General features: G+C 42.2%; 3 protein-coding genes across 5 annotated transcripts in view; 1 reads left to right on the forward strand and 2 right to left on the reverse strand.

The window, feature by feature from the left end:
* Positions 1-6,687, reverse strand: part of smoc2 (SPARC related modular calcium binding 2) — a 48,379-nt gene extending 41,692 nt beyond the window's left edge. For both annotated transcript variants that reach the window (XM_072437195.1, XM_072437194.1), the window contains exon 1: positions 6,572-6,687. In XM_072437195.1, the coding sequence (XP_072293296.1) occupies positions 6,572-6,646 (75 nt within the window). In that variant the 5' untranslated portion in view covers positions 6,647-6,687. The remainder of the gene's footprint in view (positions 1-6,571) is intronic.
* Positions 6,688-7,845: 1,158 nt separating this feature from the next.
* eif3s6ip (eukaryotic translation initiation factor 3, subunit 6 interacting protein) lies at positions 7,846-12,295 on the forward strand. 2 transcript variants are annotated; one of them, XM_072436604.1, is made up of 15 exons: positions 7,846-8,021; positions 9,060-9,105; positions 9,187-9,400; positions 9,476-9,555; positions 9,635-9,696; positions 9,779-9,848; positions 9,922-9,995; positions 10,113-10,284; positions 10,347-10,501; positions 10,568-10,738; positions 10,832-10,965; positions 11,053-11,226; positions 11,309-11,498; positions 11,991-12,071; positions 12,154-12,295. In XM_072436604.1, the coding sequence occupies exons 1-15, from the start codon at positions 7,971-7,973 to the stop codon at positions 12,226-12,228; spliced, it is 1,749 nt and encodes a 582-aa protein (XP_072292705.1). In that variant the 5' UTR covers positions 7,846-7,970; the 3' UTR covers positions 12,229-12,295. The 2 variants fall into 2 exon arrangements, with proteins under 2 accessions (XP_072292705.1, XP_072292706.1); XM_072436605.1 differs by having other exon boundaries at positions 9,063-9,105.
* A 1,251-nt stretch (positions 12,296-13,546) lies between these two features.
* Positions 13,547-25,430, reverse strand: part of cdh23 (cadherin-related 23) — a 303,992-nt gene continuing 292,108 nt past the window's right edge. The window contains exons 54-69 of the mRNA XM_072437248.1: positions 24,642-24,853; positions 23,879-24,073; positions 23,441-23,554; positions 23,220-23,358; positions 21,921-22,175; positions 21,237-21,398; positions 20,277-20,533; positions 20,109-20,206; positions 18,735-18,855; positions 17,904-17,983; positions 17,779-17,819; positions 17,589-17,649; positions 16,688-16,817; positions 15,978-16,097; positions 15,022-15,129; positions 13,547-14,064 (exon numbers count right to left, since the gene is read on the reverse strand). Coding sequence (XP_072293349.1) covers positions 13,714-14,064; positions 15,022-15,129; positions 15,978-16,097; positions 16,688-16,817; positions 17,589-17,649; positions 17,779-17,819; positions 17,904-17,983; positions 18,735-18,855; positions 20,109-20,206; positions 20,277-20,533; positions 21,237-21,398; positions 21,921-22,175; positions 23,220-23,358; positions 23,441-23,554; positions 23,879-24,073; positions 24,642-24,853 — 2,444 coding nt within the window. The 3' untranslated portion in view covers positions 13,547-13,713. The remainder of the gene's footprint in view (positions 14,065-15,021; positions 15,130-15,977; positions 16,098-16,687; positions 16,818-17,588; positions 17,650-17,778; positions 17,820-17,903; positions 17,984-18,734; positions 18,856-20,108; positions 20,207-20,276; positions 20,534-21,236; positions 21,399-21,920; positions 22,176-23,219; positions 23,359-23,440; positions 23,555-23,878; positions 24,074-24,641; positions 24,854-25,430) is intronic.

Here is a 25,430-nt window from a genome sequence, read left to right on the forward strand (position 1 = left end):
TATTTAGATAGTATTTTCACTTAGTTATTTGTACATCGTAAGACAGCTGTGACCAAAAACCCACCAAACAGGAAACACATTTTTGGATCTACACCTCAAAAGCAGCTTGATATAAATCTTTAGCTAATCAAAAGAAAGAAAAAAGAAAACTGCCAACCATAAAAGGGCGTGACGATCTGCCATATAAATTTGTTGTGTCTGACACGTTACAAATGGAGTGAGAGACGAGTCCTTTGGCAGGAGATGAGTTTGGAGCTGCCCTGGGCCTGTGCACCTGGACGAGCAGAGGGACCCAGCCCACTCTGTCATCCGCGCTCATAAATCCACAATCCATTCAAGAAGTACACAAGAACCTTCAGAGGTATTTACAAAGAGAGACAATCACAACCATTCAAGCGGCCGTTTCATCCCAGGCTTAAAGAAAGTGATCAAACATCGTCAGGGGAGTTTGGACCAAAGGGACGAGAGCAGGGGAAAGTCCTTCGAGACAGAAGTATGGAGATGGATATCTTTGCCCTCTAGGAAAAACAATAAATAAAAGTGTGTTGGCAGCAAGGTTAAAGGAAGCTATCGCTGAGGCAGAAACTGAGAAAAACAAATAGCTCCGTAAGATGAGAACTACCACCACTACTGCTACTGCTACTACTAGTATTACTACCACTACTACTACTACTGCTACTACTAGTATTACTACCGCTACTACTGCTACTACCACTACTACTGCTACTGCTAGTATTACTGCTTCTGCTAGTATTACTGCTGCCGATACATACAACTGTTAAAAGTAATAGTCTCGATAATGTGGCTACAAGGCTCCAAGACAGTGAATGTGTGTGTTATTATGTCAGTCCCAAACATGGATAAAAGTTTAACCAGGTTCAAGTTTAACATACAATACACTGCAGAAGACATTGAAAAAAGTCATTTAGGACTATTTAATGAATCGAATAACTGTGATTATTGAAATCATGTTTTTTGATTTCCTTTCCACGAAGAAGCAGCTCAAGGGTCTAGTTTCAAAATTCAAAGTGTGTAATTGGATAAAAGCCTTTTAATCTATGTATTCTATGTATGTAATCTTTATAATCTATAATATTCTTCCTGTGAACGCCAAGAAGAATAACTATTTACAAGGCAATGGATGATGCAGATCTTAATAAACAAACAAACAAACAAACAAACAGCATTATTAATTTTTCTCCTCAAGGATGAATAAAAGTAATTATTATTCTAGCACAAAACTGTTCTAGGTTCAGTAACACTTTATTATGACAAAACAAATGATGTATTAAGAATGAGAGGTAACATCTAGCCCAGACACTTTAATTATGTCGTAAACCTGAATCATTCTGAATAAACTATTTGTTCATTCAGTCCACGTAGAAAAAACATATTCAATCCAAAACCTTTGGTCCAGTTGACAGAATTCAATCTTATTTTGCTTTATTTGTTCATTATGTTCATGCTTTATCAAGGTGTGGTTATTATAGACGTACATAGAAGGTTCTGCTTTATACGTCAATTCATCATGTCTTCTTTTAATTGTATAAATACTGAGAGATATTGTGTTGACCCACTGAGTATTAAAATATATCATAAAACTAGTATAAACTCACTCAGCCGATATGTAAAAAAAGATAACTTCCTTGTAGACACTTTATTGTTACACACTTACATAATCCGTTGTCAATAGATATTTGCAGGATTAAAATAAGTTATTGTATTTGATGTATGTACAGAATGTGAAAATGCGCCTGCACCTGCACGTGGGCGGGGAATCGTCTGAATAACCATTACTAAGCAGCAGTGAGAGACCCTTTTGTCCTGGTGTAAAACAGTCTGTGAACTGGGGTCAAGTGCCCCTCTGCGTCTGTGTGGCTGACTTCTCCTTCTGTCTGGCCCGGTGGCTCTGACTGACAGCCCCCCGTGGCCTCTGCCTCCATCGCTCCACCGCTGTGAGGACATCACAGTGCAGGCTGACCTCCTCTCACCCTCCTCTCCTCGCCCTCCTCTCACACTCTCCTCGCCCTCCTCTCCCCCTCTCCTTACCCTCCTCTCCTTGCCCTCCTTACCCTCCTCTCTTTGCCCTCCTCTCACCCTCTCCTCGCCCTCCTCTCACCCTCCTCTTCCTCCTCTCACCCTCTCCTCGCCCTCTCCTCACCCTTCTCTCACCCTCTTCTCGCCCTCCTCTCCCTCCTCTCACCCTCTCCTCGCCCTCTCCTCACCCTCCTCTCACCCTCCTCTCACCCTCTTCTCACCCTCCTCTCACCCTCCTCTCCTTGCCCTCCTCTCACCCTCTCCTCGCCCTCTCACACTCTCCTCTCCCTCCTCTCACCCTCTTCTCACCCTCCTCTCCCTCCTCTCACCCTCCTCTCCCCGCCCTCCTCTCACCCTCCTCTCCCTCCTCTCACCCTCTCCTCTCCCTCCTCTCACCCTCTCCTCGCCCTCCTCTCACACTCTCCTCTCCCTCCTCTCACACTCTCCTCGCCCTCCTCTCCCCTTCTTCTCCCCCTCTCCTTACCCTCCTCTCCTCGCACTCCTCTCACCCTCTCCTCGCTCTCCTCTCCCCCTCTTCTCCCCCCTCTCCTTACCCTCCTCTCCTTGCCCTCCTCTCACCCTCTCCTTGCCCTCCTCTCACCCTCTTCTCACCCTCCTCTTCCTCCTCTCACCCTCTCCTCGCCCTCTCCTCACCCTCCTCTCACCCTCTTCTCGCCCTCCTCTCCCTCCTCTCACCCTCCTCTCACCCTCTCCTCGCCCTCCTCTCCCCCTCTTCTCCCCCTCTCCTTACCCTCCTCTCCTTGCCCTCCTCTCACCCTCTTCTCACCCTCCTCTTCCTCCTCTCACCCTCTCCTCGCCCTCTCCTCACCCTCCTCTCACCCTCTTCTCGCCCTCCTCTCCCTCCTCTCACCCTCCTCTCACCCTCTCCTCGCCCTCCTCTCCCCCTCTTCTCCCCCTCTCCTTACCCTCCTCTCCTTGCCCTCCTCTCACCCTCTCCTTGCCCTCCTCTCACCCTCTCCTTGCCCTCCTCTCACCCTCTTCTCACCCTCCTCTTCCTCCTCTCACCCTCTCCTCGCCCTCTCCTCACCCTCCTCTCACCCTCTTCTCGCCCTCCTCTCCCTCCTCTCACCCTCCTCTCACCCTCTCCTCGCCCTCCTCTCCCCCTCTTCTCCCCCTCTCCTTACCCTCCTCTCCTTGCCCTCCTCTCACCCTCTCCTTGCCCTCCTCTCACCCTCTCCTTGCCCTCCTCTCACCCTCTTCTCACCCTCCTCTTCCTCCTCTCACCCTCTCCTCGCCCTCTCCTCACCCTCCTCTCACCCTCTTCTCACGCTTCTCTCACCCTCTTCTCACCCTCCTCTTCCTCCTCTCACCCTCTCCTCGCCCTCTCCTCACCCTCCTCTCACCCTCTTCTCACGCTTCTCTCACCCTCTTCTCACCCTCCTCTCCCTCCTCTCACCCTCCTCTCACCCTCTTCTCACCCTCCTCTCCCTCCTCTCACCCTCCTCTCACCCTCTCCTCGCCCTCCTCTCCCCCTCTTCTCCCCCTCTCCTTACCCTCCTCTCCTTGCCCTCCTCTCACCCTCCCCTTGCCCTCCTCTCACCCTCTACTCACCCTCTCCTCACCCTCTCCTCACCCTCCTCTCACCCTGCTCTCCTCGCCCTCTTCTCACCCTCTTCTCGCCCTCCTCTCGGCTCACTTTTTGCCACATAAAAATCAGCTGGCGTGACGAGCTGATTTCGGCTAACGTCCACCGCAATGGAGTGGAAATCCAGTTGAGCTGGGACGGGGCGCGAGTGTTGACCACCCAAACCTCACAATGTCCCGGGACTGTCTGTGTGATTCACCGCCTGCCAGCGCAATGACAGCCCCGAACTGAGTCATTGAGCAGCTCAGCGTCCGGCGACATGTGCTCTGACGATCACACCGACTGCCAAGTGCTTCTAGAGTGTGAGACCGAGGAGCGAGAGCACAAATAACCACATGTAAGTGCCAAAGCAACAGGATCGTGCACAGAAGTAGTATATGCACTGGATGTCTGGGCTGGGCAATGGGCCGAAGGAAATGTATACAATTTTCTTAGAGACGGATCACAATTTTGGATTTGATTTTCAATTCTTGTGAACTTTGTAACTTCATGTTGCAGTAAACCTTCCATCGTCCAGGTTCGTAAAAAAGCAGAGAAAATAAAAGAAAATCGAATTATTATTAAAACCTTTTTTTGAGGTAACTTGTCACTCACAGAGCCTTACTGAGGTTAACTACACAAAACAAAATAATGAACAAATGGTGAATTAATATCTTAAAGGCTTTTCCAAATTGTATTTTAAATCAGATCTTTTCTAAATTAAACTGTTTGACGATAATAACATTTCAATCTCTATTTTGGAAAAGGCTCAGTACCGACTTCGAATCCTCAATACTGCGAAAAACTCTATTATTTTAGACAATTGAATGACACTTTCAACACATTATAATAATAGATTCTTAAACCGTAAATGGGGTTTTATATTATCTTTTACATATATATTCAGGAAATGTCCTTTTAATTTGTATCTGGGGATCGATTATCATCAGAACTCTAAATGTTACCTCCTGTATCTCTTATGTCTGGGTTGAATAAAGACATGTTCTGGACGGAGTGGTCGCGGTCTGCAGATGTGTGTTTGTCCTGTGGTGATGGATGTTTGAGCCTTGACACTCCCCTGACGTCTCATTCCTCCCTCTGTCCCATCAACACTGCCCCACACAGTAACACCACCGTCCCAATGATGGATGGGGCCTTCTCAGCTGCACACACGGCATCGAGATTCCACCGATTCATCATAAAAGACAATTCCTACAAGACTCAACACATATTCAGAAATCCTGCTGCTGCTGCTGCTGCTTCCTCCTCCTCCGCCCTGCTCCTTAGCTCTCCTTCCCTTTTCATTCAGCTCCTTTTTGTTCAGACGATGCTATTTGCAGATGCTAAAATAATACGAGAGGTTGGTAAAGGGAACAATTGATGAATGGGCAAGACTAGAGTGTAAAGGAAATTCTTTTTTTTTTCTTTCTTTCTTTCTTTCTTTTCTCCCTCCCCTTTCCTTTTTTCCAAAACCGAGCGGCATACAAATCAAATCCTATTACCTCCCTCCGGTGCAGCAGGATTGTGGGTTTGAATTGAGTACAGAAGAGGCTAGACTCCAGCAGAGAGCATATTGAAGGGACGATGAGGGCCTTTTGGGAACAGAGGGCCCCTATTTCCAACGCCCAGCGAGGGTAAATATAAAGCGCCAGCTGAGCGAGTGTTAAATGGCCTAAGCGGGAGTTTCCTATGGGATACAAGGATGCAAAGGGGGATCATTAGTTTCAGCATGGTGCGATGGAGAAGAAAGTGACAGGGTTTAACAAGGCTACCAACTCAATCTGAATCGTTGGTGGTGAAAAGACTTGATTATGATGACGCGACAACCAGGCAGGTGCACTATTAGTGAAGTAAGGAGAGAAGTTGTGCTTTATACAGGTTAAGACGGAGGCAGCCAACGTTCTCCTTTCATATTTCCAAAAAACAGTGGAAAGACTCAACATCGTGAATAACCTGGGCTAATATCCCGTGGATTTAACTACTTGTTTGACCTCAAATATGCACCAAATGTTACATATAGCGCCAGCAATAACCTCCCTTGTGTCAATCAAACAACAGCAATAGAAAATAGACGGATTGCCATGCAGTAAAAGTGGCAATAAGGTGAAATTATATAGCGTGTTGTATGATATCCAAGACTCTACGGTTGAAATTGATGTGGAGACTTTTGACACCAATATAAAACGCTACTGTCAACTCGCTGAACCGTAGCTCTTTCTCTCTATCCCCCTCTCTATCCCTCTCTCTCCAACCACTTCATTGTTAAAATTCATGGTGCAACTGCTCAGTGCAAACCCCGCATTCCACAACTGCACAGTGCTGTCAGGAGCAAGCCCGTCCGACCCCTCACCTGCGGGTTAACAACTTATGGCCATTTGTTTCCAATTGGATATTAAGGCATTTTCAGTCTCGCCATAAATAACGGTGCAAAAAGGAGTGGGTTTCTTAAATCATGGGGGGGAAGCCTATGACAGTGCCTCTCTATTACTATTACTGCTGCTTTAACGCTGCTTTACCCGCGCACACACGTGACTGTGGCTGTGAAGTTCTGTCCAAAACAACTTTAAAGTGAGAAGATTGAAGATTTAAAGCCATTGAAGATTAAAACCATTGTGAATGCGGAGTTAAAACACAGTTCACACAGTCCACACGTTTTCCCATGGACTAATTATTCAGTTGGGTTTGAATTACATCCAAAGTGTACATCTAAAACACATATAACCCAAACTGGTATTTTGACTGGATGAATAAACCAATATGACTTAAATCAAACACATCATAAAACTCAGCTGCCTTTGCTCATCTTGTTGAAAAGCTGGTGCAATATCTTCGCGTCGTCTCCAACTTTACGCACAAGTTCTACTCCAAAACGCCGCGCTCCAAATCCATCTTTTATTCCTAAACTACAATCGTGAGACATCTGTAAAGACGTGTAGCCTCCATTCTTACCGTGAGAGCTGAGAACTTCTGCGAGCTCCCGGCGCACACCAAACAGCACAAGACAAGCAGAGGACAGGCGCGCATCCTGACGCGGTGTGGCGACGCAACTCTATCCAAATGACGCACGGGCCGAAAGCGTCTCTCCCCGTCTCCGAGTCAACGCGCGTGTGTCTCCGGTCAGTGCGTGAACGTGTATAATAATCCACAGTAGTCCACGGGAGTCGGTGGGAGAGACGGGAGCGTGTGGGGGGTTTATTCGGTCTCGGTGCGCGGTTTGGACTGCGGGAGCGCTTTTGTAGACACTCTCCTTATTTCTGGCAGCGCGATAAACCCCCCACCCCGTATGTCCCTGACCTTTTCCCCCTCCCTCGATGTGTCTCCTCGCTCTCTCCAGCTCACTCTCCACTCCCCCCTGCACTAGATCTCTTATCGGATGCAGGCAGTTTCTAGTCTGTAGGTGGGGACTTGGGTAGGTGACTGCTGGTAGCCCGGGCCAAACACGTCAGGTATTCTTTTGTTTCACCTCTTTTTTTCTTTCTTTCTTTCATTTTTTTTTTTTTTACTCCCCCGTGCCTCCAGAAAACCACAACAAGTGATCCCTTTGCAGGAGCCGCTGTGATGAGGCTGCGCTGGCAGACAGAGGAGGGAGAGACGAGGCTGCAGGGAGCTGCCAGGTTCTCACGGCGCGCGCGCGCTTCAGCGTTCACTGTCTGACGTGATATGAGCGTTTTTGTTCAAGTTGTAATATCAATGTTTTATTTTATTTTCAATCGGGCGTGTTGCAAATGTGTGGGTTGTAAAATTTGGTAGAAGTGTGACTTTGTTTGGGTGATGTGGACTATGAAAGTGATATAAAATCTGTACAGTGTTTTTGCTGTCTTTGCTGCTTTGATTATTTCGATTTAAAATGTATGTATTTATGTATATACAGGTTATTATAGGACCTGTTGTAATGTGTGAGTAACTACTGTGTCCATGAACGCATTTCCCCTGTGGCTCAATAAAGTTTTTTCCGAGTCTTCCATGTCCTTGACTTTGATTCATCAAGAGACTCTAGCGCCATCAAATGGCGCTTGTGCGTAACTACACCAACTGCAATTTAATTGTTTTAATCAACAAAGTAAACTGAACCAAATAACTTAAACGTTTAGATGTGACGAAGTGCAAAAGCTGCACGCGGTGTAATTTTGCGTATTGTTAGTTGTGGGTGGGCGAGCAGAATGCCATTGTCTATTGACTTCATTTCCCACAATGCATTACTCGCTTGACTTCCGCTCTAACGTCACACGCTTCTGTTTCCGCTTCCTCTCTCGTCTCCGGTGAAGCTGCATGGTTTAGCGGCGTTAGCCTGCTCAGCACAGTCACACCTTTCACCACTTTGTCCCGCTTTTGGACACATTTCCACATCATGTCTTATCACGAAGAGGAGGACACGACGGCGGCCACGACGGCGGCGGCGGTGAGCAGAGGCTTTCTCCTTTTGTTATAAAAAACTGTGTAGAAAGACGGTTTCACGAACGACAGAAGCTAGCAGCATCCACTGCCATAATATCTCCTATTCATCAAGTTAAAAGTGCCACTGCGCTATATATTATCGATTATTGAAACGTGTTAAACCTGTTGATAATGACAAATCTTTTAATCTTTCAAATTATTCTTGTCTAAACGTGAATCGATCATGTCCTGCCTCATAACGCACATCAACTGTTGTGATCTAGTGAGGCTGCGGCGATTAATCGGAATAATCGTGACCAGTCGACTTAATCTTTAACTGATCTAAAACACATGGCAGAAGACTAAACTGCAACGATTAATTGACTAATTGTGACTAGTCGACTATAAACATTACACAATCGCAGTGGCATTTTGATGGTGTTGCTGCTAGTATTAAACCAATCATTATCTGGAACATAAAGTTCACATGTAAAATTGTGTTTATATCTAAGAAAGTGGCATCATCAAAATGTCAACAAACGAATATATTCTGATTTAAATGTCTGATTTTATTTAACTATTTAGAAGCTTTCAGTCTCCATATTTCAACCTGCATTTGATTAAAAATGTGTTTAAAATGTGTTCAATAGAAATGGTTCTGACTAATTGCTGACTGGTCAACTACTAAAATAATCATCATAGTTGCAACCCTACTAAAGACCTTTTTATAACAGTGACTTCAGTAAATGAAAAAAGAAAACATTTGAGATTTTTATCAATAATTTGCTTAAGTTGAATAATAATCTATCTGCAAGCCTTCAGTCAGCACATCTCAACATTTATAAATAGGAAATAGTGATAAAAAAAATAATAAGTAGTTGCAGCCATTAAATGTTTGTATTTATGTTCAGAATGTTAATAGTGAAATACATTTTTATTTGTTTTTATTAATCAGACAAAATAAAAAATTGTGATCAATCAATATGAGGAAAAAATATGATAATGTCTGTCTTATACTGTAATATTCAATGAGTATTTGAGTAACAAATGTTTCTTTCTCCAGCAGTACGATCCCTACGCCTATCCCAATGACTACGACCTCCACACCGGTTAGTTTGGACCCAAGCGGCTTTTACACAGTAATAAAGCCATTGTGTTCTGTATTGTTCACTCACGACTTGTTTTTCCAGGCGACCCCAAAGCCGACCTGGCCTATGAGCGACAGTACAGCGAGCAGCAAACCTACAGCGTTATCCCTGAAGTGATCAAAAACTTCCTGCAGTATTTCCATAAAACCATCTCCGACCTGATCGATCAGAAGGTTTATGAGCTGCAGTCGAACCGAGTCTCCAGCGAAAGCATTGAGCAAAAGATCTACGAGATTCAGGACGTCTATGAGAACAGGTGCGCCGCTCGGACTTTTAAAGCATTTCTGTCTCTCGTGTCGTGTTTTTGACTCATTTGTTTGCTATGATTCAGTTGGAATAAATTGACAGATCGTTTCTTCAAGACTTCTCCCTGGCCTGAAGCAGAGGGTATTGCATCTCTTGTTGGAAATGGTGGGTTCATATAAGTAAATGCCAAATGATTTTATTGCTCCTACAACGTGTATACTTCATGTTTGATCTTTTTCTGTAGATGCCGTGTTCCTCATCCTTTATAAGGAATTGTACTACAGACACATCTACGCTAAAGTCAGCGTATGGAACTTTTTAATTTGGCTTTACAGTTAATCCGGTGCTGTATTGTTGTTTTTTCAACATTTTTTTCCTTCTGGATTAGGGTGGACCTACTTTAGACCAGAGGTTTGAATCGTACTACAACTATTGCAATCTCTTCAACTACATTCTCAGTGAGTAGTACATTTTTTGATATCCATAATATACTTTTTATTTCATTTGCATAAAACATTTGCACCTTCACAGATGCTGATGGCCCGGCCCCTCTGGAGCTTCCAAATCAGTGGCTGTGGGACATCATCGACGAGTTCATCTACCAGGTAATTTGACCACTTTTTCACTTTCCTATGGGGCAATTAAAAAAAACTGAAAGCAGCAAATGAAACGTCGGAGTGGTTTATTGGAGCAAAACTGTATTAAATTGTGTGTGTTTCCAGTTCCAGTCCTTCAGTCAGTACCGCTGCAAGACGGCTAAGAAATCTGAGGAGGAAATTGAGTTTTTAAGGAGCAACCCAAAGATCTGGAACGTCCACAGTGTTCTCAATGTGCTGCACTCGCTCGTCGACAAAAGCAACATCAACCGCCAGCTCGAGGTCTACACAAGCGGAGGTAAGATGATGGTTTGGTCATTCATGGTCAGTTGTGTTATTAATGTTAAACACGTGTTGCAGGCGACCCAGAGAGTGTGGCTGGAGAGTATGGACGTCACTCTCTGTATAAGATGATGGGATACTTCAGTTTGGTGGGACTTCTCAGATTGCACTCTCTTCTTGGTGATTACTATCAGGCCATCAAAGTCTTAGAGAATATCGAGCTCAACAAGAAGGTGAATTCTAATGCACAATTGACTTTGCATTGTCTGAAACTGACGGAGCTGCTTTTGTGTCTTTAGAGCATGTACTCTCGTGTTCCTGAGTGCCAGATCACCACGTATTACTATGTGGGCTTTGCTTACCTGATGATGAGGCGCTATCAGGACGCCATTCGAGTCTTTGCAAACATCCTCCTCTACATCCAAAGGACAAGAAACATGTTCCAGAGGTCCACATACAAATATGAGATGGTCAGTGTATCACATTACTTCTGTAGTACTCGTAAGCCAATCCCACGCTACACGATTCAATATAAGATGCTTATGACGTGTCTTTTCCCTCAGATAAACAAGCAAAATGAGCAGATGCATGGGCTTCTGGCCATTGCACTCACTATGTATCCAATGCGCATCGATGAGAGCATCCACACTCAGCTGAGGGAGAAGTACGGGGACAAGATGTTGCGCATGCAGAAAGGGTAACAACATTTACTCTTCTCTTTTTAAAGGGACATTTAGCTTTTGTTTTAACTTGCTTTCTTCATTTTGTACATCTTATTCCATAGAGACCTGCAGGTGTTTGAGGAGTTGTTCAGCTTTGCCTGTCCTAAATTTCTCTCTCCTGTGGTGCCAAACTACGACAACGTTCACCCAAACTACTACAAGGAGCCCTATGCGCAGCAGCAGAAGGTGTTTACTGAGGAGGTGCAGCAGCAGGCTCAGCTCTCCACCATCCGCAGGTAAAGCAACTCTGTGTTTTAGCTCTTCTCTTACCTCCTGAAGGAATCGCTTCTTAACCTTGGATCACATATGTGTCCGCAGTTTTCTGAAGCTGTACACCACGATGCCCGTGGCCAAACTGGCTGGGTTTCTGGACATGACTGAGCAGGAGTTTCGTATCCAGCTCCTGGTTTTCAAACACAAGATGAAGAACCTGGTGTGGACCAGCGGCATCTCGGCTCTGGAAGGAGAGTTCCAGTCCGCCTCAGAGGTCGACTTCTACATCGACAAAGTAAACACGCTCATTTAAAGGCTGTGGGGGGTGGGCAATATCAAGAGGAAGTGTTTGGTTTAAGTAATATAATGAAAGTACAGAAGGGGACTTTAGGGTATTATTAAAATATTTCAAGCAAACAGAACTTTTTTAAAAGGAATAATAGTAATCATTATGTAGAAGCCACCTGCCAGAAAACCACAAGAAAAAATAATATTGCAATATTTTTGTGTCCCGAAAGGTCAATCCAGCGTAATTGTGATAAAACATGTTGAGGTTCGATTATCAAACACATGTGAAATGTCTGTCAAATATCACCTTATACCTGTATTTGAACGTTCACAGCGCAACTTTGTATTCATTTTTAAGCATTTTTATATTATAACTGATATACTCAATATTCAAAACAACATCCGCACTGTAACGTAGATATCATTATATTGCCCATTTAATAGCCTTAATTTTCTTTTCTGGAAAGGACAAACTGCTCATCTTTCTGTTAAATTTCAGGACATGATCCACATCGCTGACACAAAAGTGGCTCGTCGTTACGGAGACTTCTTCATCCGACAGATTCACAAATTCGAGGAGGTACGTAAGCGCTCCGCCCGCCGTTTAGCCGCGTTTACGTCCCGGATTCGCCCTGACATTTGTGTGTTTTTCTCCGGCGCAGCTCAACAGGACGCTGAAGAAGATGCCCCCCGGGACCACCTCTACAAGCAGCAGCGCCGCCACTCGGGGACTCTGAGTTTTTGGGAAATAATATTGCTTTTTTTCTATGTGAATTTGAAAACAATAAAAGGATGGAGACTGAGTTACTGCTTTGTCAACTTTTCTGCGTGAAGGATAAATGTGTAACCACTAGATGGCAGCATTCAAGCGCGTTTTCGTTTAGAACGTTCTCAAAAGTTGTTGCGTCCACTCCATATTTGAGACCATTGTGTAATCCTTTTTATTACCACAGATCATTCAATAACATTTCCCAACATAGATCTCGGGGCTGGTGACAATAATGACAAGTAACTTACAAAGTGGAGGTAACAAATAATGTAAAATCACACCACTCTTTTGTCAAAAAACAGGTTCAGCCGCCGTATAAACGAAAAAACATTCAGCACCAGAGCACAACGCACGGACACACTCGTCACACATCCAAAACTATTATTTCCTACCTATTTTGGTAAGCCAGCATTATTCTTCAAAAATATCTCGGAGTCCATAACGTTTTTATTTTTTTCTATAAAATAAAAAAATAAAGCAACCACTGCCTATTTTCGAGCTTTAATGTTTTACTCCCTCTGGTGGCAGTGAAATGTCTCTGGGCACGTCGCCATCTTCAATGTCTATAAAAAGGGATAATTTATTATTTTTACTCCACTTATTAAGTCTTTACGCTGGGTTTTCAACAGCAAAATTAAATCCATGAAAGATTCGAGTCTTGGGTTGACAGTCGTTTCCATTGGTCCATGAACTGTGTTAGCCAAGACAGACGGGCAAAACCCAGATCTTTTTTATTAGTCTTTTTCAAGTAATGAACCAGCAGTATATGGTGTAAAACCAGCCACGAGTCTGTCATGAGTCAATTAATTACATTTTCTTGGCTTAAATTTCAATCTCCGAACGCTCCCAAAAAAAAGTCCATCTACACTTTTTTAATTTATTCTCAGTTTTGTGTTGTTTTGATCCAAAAAGTTGTGTTTGTCAGTAACCTCACCAGCGCTGATTGCATCCAAAAACAAGTTATTATTCAGTTATTAATTGCGTTTGTCCCGTTGACGGCCATTCGCTGGTCTTGATCTTCTTCGAGTGTGTGCTTTGAGTGTATATAGTCCAGGTGAGTGACGTGATGGATGACAATGAGGCACCGTTTGATGATTTAAAAAAACAAAAATAAAAACAGTTTATGGGTTTTGCTTTGTCCAAACATGCAGGTCTTCGTTTGTCCGGACCTGCTGCGTGACATCTGCTGGTTTAGTTGTACAGTGTGCTTGCTTTTGCTGCCTGTAGCTCTTTTTTGTCCAAAATTCAATCTTTCTTTAACGCAAATCCAAAGCTGGACCATTTGATGAAGTGTCGGCCCGTCTCGGCTCGTCTCGGCTGGTGGATGGCAGTCCCTAGACCACACACACACACTCCTCCTGTAGGCGTCCCCGGACCCCGTTTGCAAAAGAGGGGCGCCGGTGGGAAGACGCCGACAGGTGCTGTTGGCTCAGACCAGCGAGGCCTCGGCTAGTCATAACTCGGTGATCTCCAGGGGGCTGTCCGAGAGCGTGTGCGTGTCCCCGTCTTTGTGGCGGTGCATGGGGGTCGATTTGGCCGATTCGGTGCGCGCGTTCCTCTCCGAGTACAGCCCCCCGTCGGAGTTGAGGGCCTCGAAGGAGCGCGCCAAGGCCCTCTGGTCGTCCTCGGGCAGGCTGTTGATGTCCGAGGAGAGGAGGGTGCCCGTGCTGCCGTGGACCACGTGCACGCCCTCCGGACCCTTCAGCTCCATGGGGAGTTTGTGCTTAAAACGCAGCGTGCCTCGACCTCCGCCCATGCCCAGGCGCTCGTCGTCGTCGTCGTCGTCCAGGTCGCTCTGGATCAGCTGTGGACAGGTGAAGGAAAGTGTAAGTGATCCTGCCCAGTGCTCAAGAGAGAGGGCAGGAAGTTGTAGGGATTCTGGTAGCTGGAAATGGGAAAAGAAGAAAATAGTGTTCAAAAAGCAAAAAAAAAAGAGCATTTTTTGCAAGTTTTAGTACTATAAGTCTCATTTGAAGTTACAAGGATTTACTGTAGATACAAAAAATAAAGAAAAAGTTACGAGGGCTGTAACTTTTAATTAACTAATCATGACCAGTTGACTTAAAAAAAAAAAAATCATCTATAAACTCATTTTCACCATCACAATAGTTATCACAGACTCTAAAACGCATATGAAAAGATCTTTTTCTAGGAAAGATTAAATCAAACAGTCAAAAAAGAATAAACAGTTTCTAATTTTCATCTATACTACACTTAATTTATACATATTCTCCATCTATAGGCCTTTAGTTACCAAATTTAAATCTTTCTTTGGTTAAAAATGTTTTTAAAAAGTCTCAATATACAATAAAGTAAAGCAATCCTTAGTTTCAGTTTGTACACTATGATGCTATAATAACTACTCTCAGTCCGGGGAGTTCAGCTGCAAGCAGATAAAAAACAAAGACATTTTTCAGCAATGTAACAATAAGTAAATCATGTTCTATTTGTGTGTGTAAATGCATAGATAATTTAAAACTAACTGAAAATTCAGCGAGGAATGTAAAAAGTTAGGATTAGAAAAAAAACAAACAGTAAGAAATAAGGGGAAATTAGTAGGTTATAGACAAATCAGGACGGAATAAAACAGCAAAAACAGCAAAACATTGACAGAAAGACCCCAGAACAGTGGCCATGCATAAATGAATCCACTCAGACCAGTCCTATCAAAGAGAAAAAGCAAAGATATTAAGAAAACAGAAGAGCAGGATCAGAGCGTGTCCAGTAGAAGGCAGACGGGAGCAGCTGCACTCAGGCCCACCTCTGTGATGGATGAACTCTCATGTTCTGTGTAGTCGGTGACGAGTCGAGCTGCAAAGAGCTTTTTTAACCTGAGATAGTCGTCCAGGACCACCTTCAGCAGAGAGCCCTGACAGGACGGCAACAACACGTCACGTCAAACTCAAACTTCACGTCTCAGAGTGAAGTTGGAGATAAAATACATGTAACGGATGCATTTACAGTTAATCGTGAGCACACATAACAGAATAAACGTACGATTTCCAAAGTGATATTTTAATCTATACGCACACAAACCTACTGTTTTTCATCACACAGAAGATAAAATCATTACTTTTCATCTAGATAATATTAATAAAACATGTAAGCTTTCCATTGATGTGTAGGTGAAAGTAAAAAAGACATTGAGAGCGTGAAAAATTATGTAATAAGGTGGATTTAGATGATAGTTTGATTAGCTTTTATATTTTTGAGTTAAATAATACTTCACAAAACTGACTTAAAGTGCAAAATTGTATTTTGCTAAAAAAATAAATTCCACTTCCTGTTTGTAATCAATAACATCACACTAGGGATATTACCCAGCAAACACTGGGCAAAAACTCATCTCATGTCACATGTGTTTTTTATTTGACAAATAAAACTATATGAGAGCACTTTTATTATGAGTAAAAAAAAAAGTAGTTTCTTTGTGTAAATTCTGCACAAACTTTGACTGACTTTGTCCCTTGAGTCATTTTCTACACATTTTTGAACGTTTTCTCCAGAAATACCTGCTCGATTGGTGTAAAACTATAATTTATATGTACAACAGGTATAAACACACCGAATAAAATCAAAATTAGAAAACCGTAAAAACCTGTCACACACACTTTAATTTGACTGCTCTCTGAAAAATGTATATGTTTTTGAACTAGAAATGACAGACATAATCCGCTCTGTTCTTTTTCACGCACATCTGTCACACGTGTCGCTCACCTTGATGGGCCCGTCCCGCATCAGGTGCCCCAGTTTGGCGATGTTGTCGTACTCCTGGATCGCCGCTCTCAGATACCGATCGTCCTCAGGTTTGGCTTGAGGCTCCCGACCAAACGTGCCCTAAGAAAAAAGGACAGAACTATGTGGTGAAAAACAGGACAATGCACAAAAATTCAAGTCGGCAGTTGCAATTTCTCTTTCTCTTCTATATCTTTGTATGGTTTGATTGTGTTTACAGTCTTGAGTAAATATAAAAAAAAACATTACTTGAGTACAGTTTTTGATACTAAATCTACTTTAATACAAAGCCAGTCAAAAGTTGAGCTATAATTGAATAAGAAAACTACCTTTTTACATATTTAATGAGTAATGAACCAAAATAACCTTTATGTACATCTAATCTAATTTAATATTTAACACCTACTAAGTCTATTTTCTACTTAAGAAGGTTTCAGCTCGATCTACTGTAACTGTGAGTAGAATATAGTGGGAAATATATCAAAATTAAGGTAATATTGTGTTTTTTTATGTGCTAAATTGAAATATTGAGTACAAAAAGCTGATAAAAAAAAGTGTTGTTGTAAATGTTCAAAAAAGGGTATAAGGTAATACATTTATTTAGCAGACATTTCACATTTGCCTGATAATTCAACCTCAACTTGCACATTTAAGGACATTTTAAACACATTTCTACTGTTTTAGTTACTCACAAGCGTGCGCGCGGGGCTGTTCCACAAGTCGGCGATGTCGTTCAGGTTCTCGGGAAGGTCGTCCTCGTGATCGGCCTGAACCGCCAGCTCCATGTTGCGGCAGAACGGGTCCATCCAAACCGGGTTGGCCCTGAACGCAGCAAACATCGTGAACGAGCATCGTGCGTATGTGGAAGACGGACTTACGCCATTTCAAAAAAACAGGGACAACAAGACCGAACCAGGACTAAATTGTTGCCAAACCAGGACAAATGTGAACACAACAGAATTCACATATTGCTGTAATTAGTACCGTATTTTCTGGACTATAAGTCGCACCTTTTTTCATAGTTTTGTCCGGTGCGACTTATACTCCAGAGGAACTTATATGTGACATTATTCGTAATTTTCACACTGGCAAACGCATTTTACATGTTGATTATTTTCACACTGGCAACCACAAGAGGGCGCTCTAGGATCTAAGTGACACAGAAGAAGAATCAACACTTCTTCTACCTCCGGAGTTTGTTTAGAAGTGACACAGAGGAAGAAGAATTCAATGGATTTAGTGATTTGGGGTAAAACTGATGCTTTGGTAAACTTGTTAGCATGTTCTTTATGCTATAGTTATCTGAATAACTGTTAATATGTTACGTTAACATACCAGACACTTACCACAGTTCTGTCTGTGCCTCATGTAGCTGAAGGTGTTAGCGTTAGCATTTCAAGCATTTCAAGATGAAATGCCTGTTCTTGGTCTTGGATTTTATCAAATAAATTTCCCCCAAAAAGGCAACTTATACTTCAGTGCGACTTATATACGTTTTTTTTCTTCTCTATTATGCATTTTTTGGCTGGTGCGACTTATACTGCGGTGCAACTTATAGTCCGGAAAATACGGTAATGGCGATTAAAAACTCACCCTTCAAAAGAGTATTTGTTTGTATTGGGCATGTCCAAAATGTCCATCAGACCAGGGTTTCCTAAAAAGCAGAACCAAATCCTAATTATATAAAGTTTACACCTCAATCTTAGAACATTAAAGACTGAATTTTTACAAAGCTTCGGCCGATAACCGCATTTAACGTCTAGCATCGCCGGACGTGTCGTACCTGACGAGCCGGCGACGACAGCCTTCAACTTCCTCTCGTGCCTGCAACCAGCAAGTGTCGTCGTGTGAGAAGAAAATCCACAACAATTCATGCAGCGTAAGCGAAAGAAACAAAACTGCACTTACACTCTGCGGTAATGCCAGTTCATCGTGATGAACAGGATTCCCGCTAAGCACAGCAAAACCGCCAGGATGATGATGACCAGCTGCAAGAGGAACAGGTTTTTACAGTGTCGTTATCAAGATGCTAATGCTAAAATCTAGGCTCTTTCTTTCTCTCTCTCTTCTTCTTTCACTTTCTCTCTCCTCAATCTTTCTCACTCTCTTTCTCTCCCTCTTTCTCTTCCTTTCGCTCTTTTTTTTTTACGGTATAGCGTGAAACACATACTTTGAAGACGTGCAACTACAGAAAACGTGCAACTACAGTAGGTGGCGGTAAATGCGCCTTTTCATTTGGCTGCCAACATCAGGGGCGTCCAAACTATTTTCACCAAGGGCCGCATTTTGAAAGGTGGGGGGCAGAGGGCCACAAACAACCAGACAATGTCAAATTTGTCAAATATATATATATATATATTTTATTTAGCATTCTGCATTGTTTTGATTCCTCCACACCTTTAATAATACATGGAACATTAATATTAGTTTGGTACAACGTCAAAATGCTTGAATTTTTCCTATTTTACAGTAAATTTGACTACTTTTTGATGTTGGACCAACTTAACAGGAAGCCGAGGGCCGCATTTGGCCCCCGGGCCGTAGTTTGGACATGCCTGCATTACATGAAAACTGTCACAATAAATATAAACTAATATCTGTTGTTTTTTCTTGCGTTTAACAAAAAAGATCACATCATATTTCTTTTTCATCCACAAACGGTGAAGCTACTGTTCGTGTGAGCGACTAAAGCTGTTCTCGTTCTGCATTACTTAACGCGGAGACGAGCCACGTTCAAACCTGCAGCGTCGACATGTCATCGGGCAGTTTTTCGGAGATGGCGGGCTGGACGTCCACCACGCCGTACGTCCTGAACAGGTTCCTCAGCTGCTCCTTGTTCTCATCGATCATCTGAATCACTCTGAGACGGAAAGAGTGCGGATTTAAGCATCTGCTCGGTAACAAATCACGGGCAAGGACGCAAATAAACCGCTACCGGGTCTCAAACGTCACACCAAACACACACCCGTTTTAAAGATTATTCCAAGTTCGACATGGAATAAATCTGAACTGAACCAGATCTAGAATGATATTGAAACTGAATCAATAACACCTCGGGAAGGATATATTGTAGGAGCAGTAACTAGGGGAAAATGTAACACAATGCACACCAAAAACAGATTTCTTTAGGTGCAGATGCAGGCGCAGAGATACACTAAACATGAAAACAAGCTTGCACTCTCAGATCTTTTTTTCTTCGAGTCAAGGATAAAGCAGTAGCTTGTAGGGTTGGGTATTGCATAGTGCCTCCCAATACAACACGATACACAACCTGATTCATGGATATATCCCTTAAAACTACGATAAAAGTTTCCTAAAATGATGTTTTAATTAAGTAGAATAACAACATTATTTAGAATTCCATGTTCACACTGTCCTTAATCAGATATAAAACTGTCCTATGATTAAGTCACACTTTCAGCTCCTCAGATTCAGCCTTGATGCAGCAGTCTGTAGGTTTCAGAAGTGCAGAGCGATGGAATTTCTAACGTTGTAATGTTTCTAGTGTTTAAAAGTATCATGATAGGCATCTCTGTATCGATATTGCCAAGAGATCTGTCCCGATATATCACGATATCGATATATTGAGCACAGCCTGTTGGATTCAAACTGACGTCAAACCCTTGTCCGTGCGTCCTTCCCAAAGCAGCCGAATCATCAACATTCCTGAATCCAGACAGTGATTGATCTTCTCCTTGCTCTTTGGCCCGTTACTGACCTCTAAACCTGGACTAGAACAGGATCGAACCAAGTCTAGATCAGGACTAAATTGGACTCAAACCGGGACAAAACCCTGTGAACACACGACTAAGGAATAGGCTCGAAACTGATTTTGGCAGCACCATGATAGTTAAAAAGAGCCTTTTCACTCTTGTTTAAACACTAAATAATCAAGCTTTCTCATATACTACTCTTCTTAAATGCTACTTAAATACATTCTCTCATTCTAGTTCTGATAAAGCTCCGGATAATTCTAAAACTGCTCAGGAAAGGTCCAATTTTGTACCGTTTTTTAAAGATTATTGAGCCTAGAACACACCATTGACCTTCAAAAGAGCAGAATGATTAAACGTTTGGTTTGTTTGGCTGAAAGAAAGCACAACTATGGTCAACCTCTCCACATCCAGGATGGTGTTGGTCTCGTTGTTCACGACGTGGATGAGCATGTCCGTCTGGGCGTAGTTCACTCTGCCCTTCTTGTCCACATGAAACTAGAGAAACCAAAAGTTAAATCTCCCAAACCCACATCTGCATAAACCGCTGACCAGGCAAACTCGATACCTGAATGTCGTCTAGGTTCACGATGGCTCCGGTGATGTTGGACAAAAGGTTGAGGAACTCTTCCTGGTTTTCTCGCACGACGTCCGGGATTTCCTTGAAGACTATTTTCAGCCTCTGGTCGTCCCGCAGGATGTAGATGTTCACGTTGGAGGTCGTGCAGCGTCCGTCGATGTCACAGGCCAGAACCTCCATTTGAAAATATCCGGGTTTGTAGGCCCCGAACAGGTCGTACGTGCGGATGATGCCGTCGGTTAAGCCTGCACCAATTAAACCAGTTGGAACGTGGTTGTTTTACTAGTTAATGGTCTAAACACAATACTGGCATCAACGTGGTTTAGTTTGATTTGATGTAAATTCTACATGTTCTTAATAGATCCTTTAATGTTACGTAAAGAAACACATTCTGAATTCTGAACGGGAAGAAAAGTGAGGAAAAGATTGTCAATTGAGAAGTTGTTTTGACAAATGATGAATGAAACCGCTCGCATATGTTCATGTTTTATTTAAAAGGAGATCATTTTACACCATACATTTTTCACAAAGGAAAAATCCAGATTTTTAGCTTTTACTGGACAAAATGTTGGCGTCACAGTAGTATTTCACTCTATCTAAAGAATTCTGAGACTAGAAAAATACATTTTCTCTGTCATTTGTATCAGAGAAGCGCGCTAACTGAGATTTATACACTGTGAATTTAAAATTACTGCTTATTTTTAGTTAGAATGACATCGTTTGCACTTGGAGCAGATGAAAATTATTATTATTATCATAGTTTACTTCCATTTTCCTCCATTTGCGTCCATTCTATAATCCCGACGACACGTTCTAAAGTGTCAATAGTCTTAAAAATGACACCTAAAAAGTATCTACAGACTTTTATTTCTTACACGTTGATCGAGAGAAGGCCTAAAATCTCCCAAACTAAACTGTAGATAGAGACAGGGGGGAGGGACAACTTACCAATGGTGAAGGCGTTTCCCACGATCTCGCTGCCGTTGTTCTGCGTCTGGAAGTACTGCGTGGTGACGATGTGGTAATGAACCACGCTGTTGTTTCCGATGTCGTTGTCTATGGCCAGCACTTTGATCAGCTCGGAGCTCACTTTGGCGTTTGTAGCCACTCCTGAAATCACACAGAGGATAATCAAGTATTTTTGGCTCTGTGTGGGTGCTGCGATCAAGAAAAACAAGAAAGAACGACAGATTTCCTAGTTTTAGTTCAGATTTTGAAGTTATAATGAAACCAGGGTTGATTTTTTGCTACATTGATTTTCACATTATGTATTCGGAAATAAGAGCGAACTAGGCATTTATTATGTCTATGTCTTAATAAAATGTATTGCATGATGTATTGCAGATGATATAAATATAAATAGACATATTTGACCCTTCACAGCTAAAATCTAATTGCACAAAAAACAAAATGTAAATATTGGTCTTCATATATAAGTCAGTATTGTAATTATTGCCACAGCAAATTTCATGAGATATATCCACTTAAATCTAGACAAAAACATCTGACATATCTTGTTTTTAAGACATTTCTACTAAATAAAGGCTAAATAAGTAAGTAATTATATTATTATTGACTTAATTCAAGGACATTTTTGCCTAAACCCAGTGTATTTTTCTCCAAACGTCATACCTGCCGTGTACTCCGCCTTAGTGAAGCGAGGCGTCTGGTCGTTGATGTCCTCCAGAAGGATGCGGACCTCCAGCAGACTGGGGTCCCGGGCCGGGCTCATGTTTCGGACGGCTCTCGACCCTTTGGGAGCGGTCCAGAACTTGTTACTGGAGGCTTTGACGATGATGGAAAAGGCCGGAGTCTCCTCTCGGTCCAAATCCTTTGTCACTTTCAGGTCCCCGTCCAGACTCAAGGAAAAGTTTCCAGTGTTATTGACTGGAACAAAAGAGGAAATGCGGCTCGTTCAGTTTCCTGTGAATGTTGGCCAAACGTCTCGCCTTTTATTGACCAATGTCAGTTTAATTGTCTGATTTTCAAACTTTCTGTTGGTTGAAGCTCTGCGAGGCGACTGATGGAGAGATTTTAGGCTCTACAGAAATAAATATTGTGCGTGCCACCTACTGGGCCAAGTTACGAGTCAGGTCTGTGGAGAGGCAAGCATTACATTACATTAGTGTAACAAAAACGTCCATAATGAAAGAAATGTTTTTATTTTTGGCTTTATTTACGTGGTGGAGCTTTAATTTAGATGTCAACATTCTTTAAAGGGACAATATCCTTAGCAATGCGTTTTGTTACTCATGTTAGGCTCCAGTCTGTTGTTTTAACACAATCTGACCAGATAAAACTGACTTTGTTGAAACTACACCAACTAAACAAGTCCTTGTCATTCCCACTGAAGTCACAGGTTTGCATTACCAGCTGTAGTTACAACTTAACTGGACCACAAACACTTGTGTTGATCACAGGCTCCATAAAATGTGCAGCTTATTTTCCATTTTGCATTATTCTTGAGATGTATTTGGTTATCTTTCCTTGTGCTGTCAATAGTAACTGCATCAGAATGTAAAGTGACAACTGAAAACAATAGATTATGGGGGAAAAGTCATATGTTTTGTTAGTTTTCATGTTCACTTTCCAATACAATCCAGATAGTAAAGGATGTAAGTGCTTCTCCACATGAACAGGAGCGAAACATCCTCTTTTCAAACATATTCAGTCATGAAGGTTACTATATTGATTTAATCTGTTCAGATGAAACAACATGTCGTCATTTGCAGTTTGAAAGGTTTGAGGTTTAAAAAGTATTTCCAAATTTGAAATGCATTTGGCTCTTTTCATGTCCCAGAAAGGGTGCAACCGCTGCTTATTAAAGATATGCTTTAGAAATGTAGAGTTTAAATATGAAAGAGCTGCAATTCTTACATTTTGAGATAAGTGTTATATTTTATGAAACTAAATATTCTTCCTGAACATAACAAAGTTTACCTGCAATAAAGTAGTAGACAATAGCATTGGCTCCCTCGTCTGCGTCCACTGCTCTGGTCACTTGTCCCACTAGGGTCCCAGGAGGAGAGTGTTCAGGCACTTTCATGGTTTGGTAAGGCGGACCACCACCCTCCAATACAAAAATAATACAATTCAACACATATTACAATTGTTACGGGTCTAAAAACTCCAAACAAACAGGTGTTACTCACAGGCGGTTTGAGGAAGACGGGCTCATTGTCATCTTTATCCAACAGCGCCACCTGCAGAGGCTGCGTGGATTCGTAAGGCACTGGCTGACCCAAGTCTCGGGCCACAATGATGAGCTGTAGGAGAAATTCAACTTAATTAAATTCATATTGTGTAGAATTCATTAGAAAATCATTTAGTTTAGTTTATTAAAATCATCGAATAATCTGAATAATCGCTATTCTTCCTAGGGTCCTTCCAAGATCATTACATACATGGTTTGTATTTCATTAAATACACCAACAAATGCACAAGACATGTAAAAAAAAAGAAAATTCATATCTGTTTCTATAAATCATCAATCTAAAAATCATATTGCGTCGTTTTGTCCATCGGCGCAATATGATCATCAGCCATTAAAGTGTCTTCAAACAGTTTTATACTACTGCGCTGTGACGTACGCTGAACAGGGCCTGCTTCTCCCGGTCCAGTTTCACTGTGGTGTCGATCACTCCCGTCATGGCGTCGATGTGGAAGTTCTCCCAGTCTCTGTTCCCGGCTCCGGTCTGGAGAAAGGAGTATCGCACCTCTCCATTCACTCCCTTATCTGCGTCCGTGGCATTCACCGTGGCCACATACAGTCCTGGCTCCTCCTCCTGAAGGATTCAATGATACAGTTAGTCAAATATTGTTCAATAACTTCAGAATATATACATAGAAAAAAGACATTCCTGATGCAAGAAGACCATTTATATCATGTTCAGTGAGAAATAATTACTATTGAGTCAGTCCACAATTACAGGCTTAATAACTACTTAATCAAGGGATTGTGGTCAGAGTATTCATTAAGTACCGTGTCACTAAAGCTGAATCAATCTTAAACTGTTAATTATGAATCAAGTCTTTCTTCATGCTTTAAGGTTTTTAAATCTGTAGTTTTGATTCTGCATTTTTAAAAAAGATTTGCAGCCTGTCTGAAATATAATTATAATTTCCAGCCCTTTAAGAGCTGAAGCTGGTGGTACAAAACACGAGTAGTTTGTGGATGACGGCAATAGCAAATTAATTTCATTCAAACTCATTTTTAACACTTTTAGAACTAAATGTAATACCTGTCCTGCTAATGGATGACTTTGATTACCAGTAGACTTCATTCTGACACTTGAATATTGTATCTGTATTGTATATATTGTATCTGTGCTCCTATACTCCCAGTGCTCTTACCTCTGTGATGTTAAAGATGGTGGTTGACAGCGGCACAAACATGGGCCTGTTGTCATTGACGTCGATGACAGTGATGATGAGGCTGGCGGTGCCTCTCAGCTGAGGCCGGCCCTGGTCTGTGGCCACTACAGTCAGGTTAAAGTGCTCCTCCGTGGGGAGCAGCATGCGGCGCGAGCGGATCAGGCCCGTGTTTGGGTCCAGGGAAAAGGCATCTGGACAAAGAAACCACAGTTAAGGCTGAACAATTAGTGGATTTTATTTTTCCTGCTGAAAATCACAATTGCGCCTTTTGCAGTTGATGTTTTAAATGTGTGGACAATAAAGGATTATCTTATCTTATATTATCTTATCTTAAAACCAGGATCTGGACACAATGTAGCTTAGATAATTGCAGCCTTTGCGATCTGCTAATAGTGATAATCCAAAATGTGATTTTTATTCTATTGTAACTTTACTTGTAACAAAAAACAAGCTACACATCATAAATTAGTAGAGTGAGGAAAATACTTTTATTATAGTCTTTAAAGTAAAAAAAAGAAAAATCCCTGCCTGATCTATGCAGAGATTTCATGAATCTGGTTTCCTTTTACTGCAGTGAGGCTTGAGGGCCTGAAGATTATGGGCATCCAGACTGTTTACTGCTCTTTTATAACCAAACATCTTCTGAAATGTTGCCAATTAACATTATTATTTGACAACTGCTTCTACCATTACCGGTATATTGCGGTCATATATATATTTGATAAACTACACCAGATAAAAGCTTTTCGGGTGCGTTTATATTTGCAC

Source organism: Eucyclogobius newberryi, unplaced genomic scaffold (assembly GCF_026437365.1).
Source record: "Eucyclogobius newberryi isolate DKJ021-1_F unplaced genomic scaffold, fEucNew1.0.hap1 SCAF_8, whole genome shotgun sequence".
Taxonomy (NCBI): Eukaryota; Metazoa; Chordata; class Actinopteri; order Gobiiformes; family Gobiidae; genus Eucyclogobius; species Eucyclogobius newberryi.

What these genes read in the sequence shown, in the direction of transcription:
- eif3s6ip (XM_072436604.1), top strand. Translation starts at nt 7,971, where the DNA reads ATGTCTTATCACGAAGAGGAGGACACGACGGCGGCCACGACGGCGGCG. An exon ending in CAGCTCTCCACCATCCGCAG is followed by an intron (nt 11,227 to 11,308) that starts GTAAAGCAACTC and finishes ATGTGTCCGCAG; the next exon opens with TTTTCTGAAGCTGTACACCA. An exon ending in AGATTCACAAATTCGAGGAG is followed by an intron (nt 12,072 to 12,153) that starts GTACGTAAGCGC and finishes TCTCCGGCGCAG; the next exon opens with CTCAACAGGACGCTGAAGAA.